The sequence below is a fragment of the Penaeus monodon genome, chromosome 30 (genome assembly GCF_015228065.2).
Source record: "Penaeus monodon isolate SGIC_2016 chromosome 30, NSTDA_Pmon_1, whole genome shotgun sequence".
Lineage (NCBI taxonomy): Eukaryota > Metazoa > Arthropoda > Malacostraca > Decapoda > Penaeidae > Penaeus > Penaeus monodon.
Genome location: NC_051415.1, coordinates 26721770 through 26723452, shown reverse-complemented (window position 1 = coordinate 26723452; position 1683 = coordinate 26721770). Strand labels below are relative to the sequence as shown.

The window sequence follows — 1683 nt, the reverse complement described above, 5'->3', positions numbered from 1 at the left end:
AATGCACAATTTTAAAAAGACCCACCTGGCTGGTGACCTTGAGTCAGGCAACAGAGGTCGCACTTGGAGGGGAGAAGACTTCATTCTGCGACTTGGACTTGGAGTCCTAGCATAGGAAGAGAAATGTAAGATTTTGGTATTTTCTGATAACAGCTAATAAAAGAACAAAAAACATTTGTAAAAATATTAATCTATTTATCTATAAACTTATACGTCTAGCTTACCTGCTCAAAGTTAATGACTGATTTGATACTGATCTCTCTTTGGTAAATGATGGTGACCGTGGAGACCGATATGACATGGGTCTGCGGGGTGGAGTTCTGCTCCATCTGCGTCTGCCAGGCGACCTCGGAGACCTCCCAGACCCAACACCAAGACGACTTCTTGACCTAGAACGGGACCGTGACCTGGACCAAGAACGCTGACGTGGTGACCTTGGCCTATAACGGGGTGGTGTTCTGAAAGGAAAGGTTGACTAAATTATTATATCTATGAAATACCAAAAGTTACTGTTGAAGAAAAGATAATACAAATCACACACAATGGAGTCCTACAACACCATGGGAGTACCTACCTTGAACGGGATCTTGATCTGCTCATGCGATATTTCCGTGCATCTTTCTCCCTAAGATGTCTTTCAAAGGCTGCAAGAGGGTCGTCAATAACTCTGCAAGCAAGGAATGGATAATTAGACTATATTGGAAATTTATTCTCTCACATAATCAGTCCCCACTTTTTCCAATTCTGTCTTGATACCAAATGTATATCAAACAATGGTGGTGAAATATAACTAAGCATGCAAAACTTCATACAGAGACTATGAGAAACTTCATCATAAAATGATTACTTACTCCATTTCCCTGAAGGGAGGAACGTGACTTGGATAGCCTGGAGGGTTTGTCACAATGGCTGGAGGAGGTACTCTGCCAAGGAAATAAGTTACTGGTTCATTAAAGTTCCTCAATGCCATTTTATGATCTTTAAGCAATTAGAAAAGAAATTCTAATTACTGAAAACAAACACAAACACATTTAGATCTACCTCTGCACTCACACCAGCAGTCTACTGATAAACACATATTGATTCTTCATGCACTTGCTCTCTCTCTGTTTCACATATCAATTTTCTTCACTCACTTATTCATCTACTCACTCTGAGAAGAGAAAATGAGAGGAAGTAGAAGGGAATCGAGGGCAGTATGGGAAAGGAAGGGGAGATAGAGGGGGATGGAGAGCAGGAGGGGAATGGAAGGGGAATGGAGGGGGAAAGAAGGGAAAGGAAGATGTGGGTTATTATGGGGAGCAGAAAAGGGAAGACAATAGGGGTATGGAGAAAGGAAAGAAGAGAAAGGGAAAGGAAGATTGAAGAAACAAGGCATATAGAACACAGTTATTTCAACTTCATTGGTGTAGCTGAATGCTTATCTAAATTCAACTACAGTGAATGCAAGCTTGGTATATCAATCATTATTTTTTGTAATTTTATATTTAAAAAGATTGCTTTAAATATTCATTAGTACATCAGTTATATAAAACAGTAATTTCATATTATCATTTAAAAAACTGTAAGAGAAAGCCTTTAGTAAGAGTCCAAGCTTTTTTGGGGTTTTAAAAATGAAAAATTCATCAAAGGTCATACAGATGTACGCTGAGATTGCCAAAAAAATCTAAACTACGATTGGGG

General features: G+C 39.0%; 1 protein-coding gene across 1 annotated transcript in view; it reads right to left on the bottom strand.

The window, feature by feature from the left end:
• Nucleotides 1-1683, bottom strand: part of LOC119592676 (E3 ubiquitin-protein ligase RBBP6-like) — a gene marked incomplete at its 3' end in the record, with an annotated part of 55147 nt that overhangs the window by 3688 nt on the left and 49776 nt on the right. The window contains 4 exon segments of the mRNA XM_037941590.1: nt 26-106; nt 225-458; nt 575-667; nt 852-923. Of these exon segments, the coding sequence (XP_037797518.1) occupies nt 26-106; nt 225-458; nt 575-667; nt 852-923 (480 nt within the window).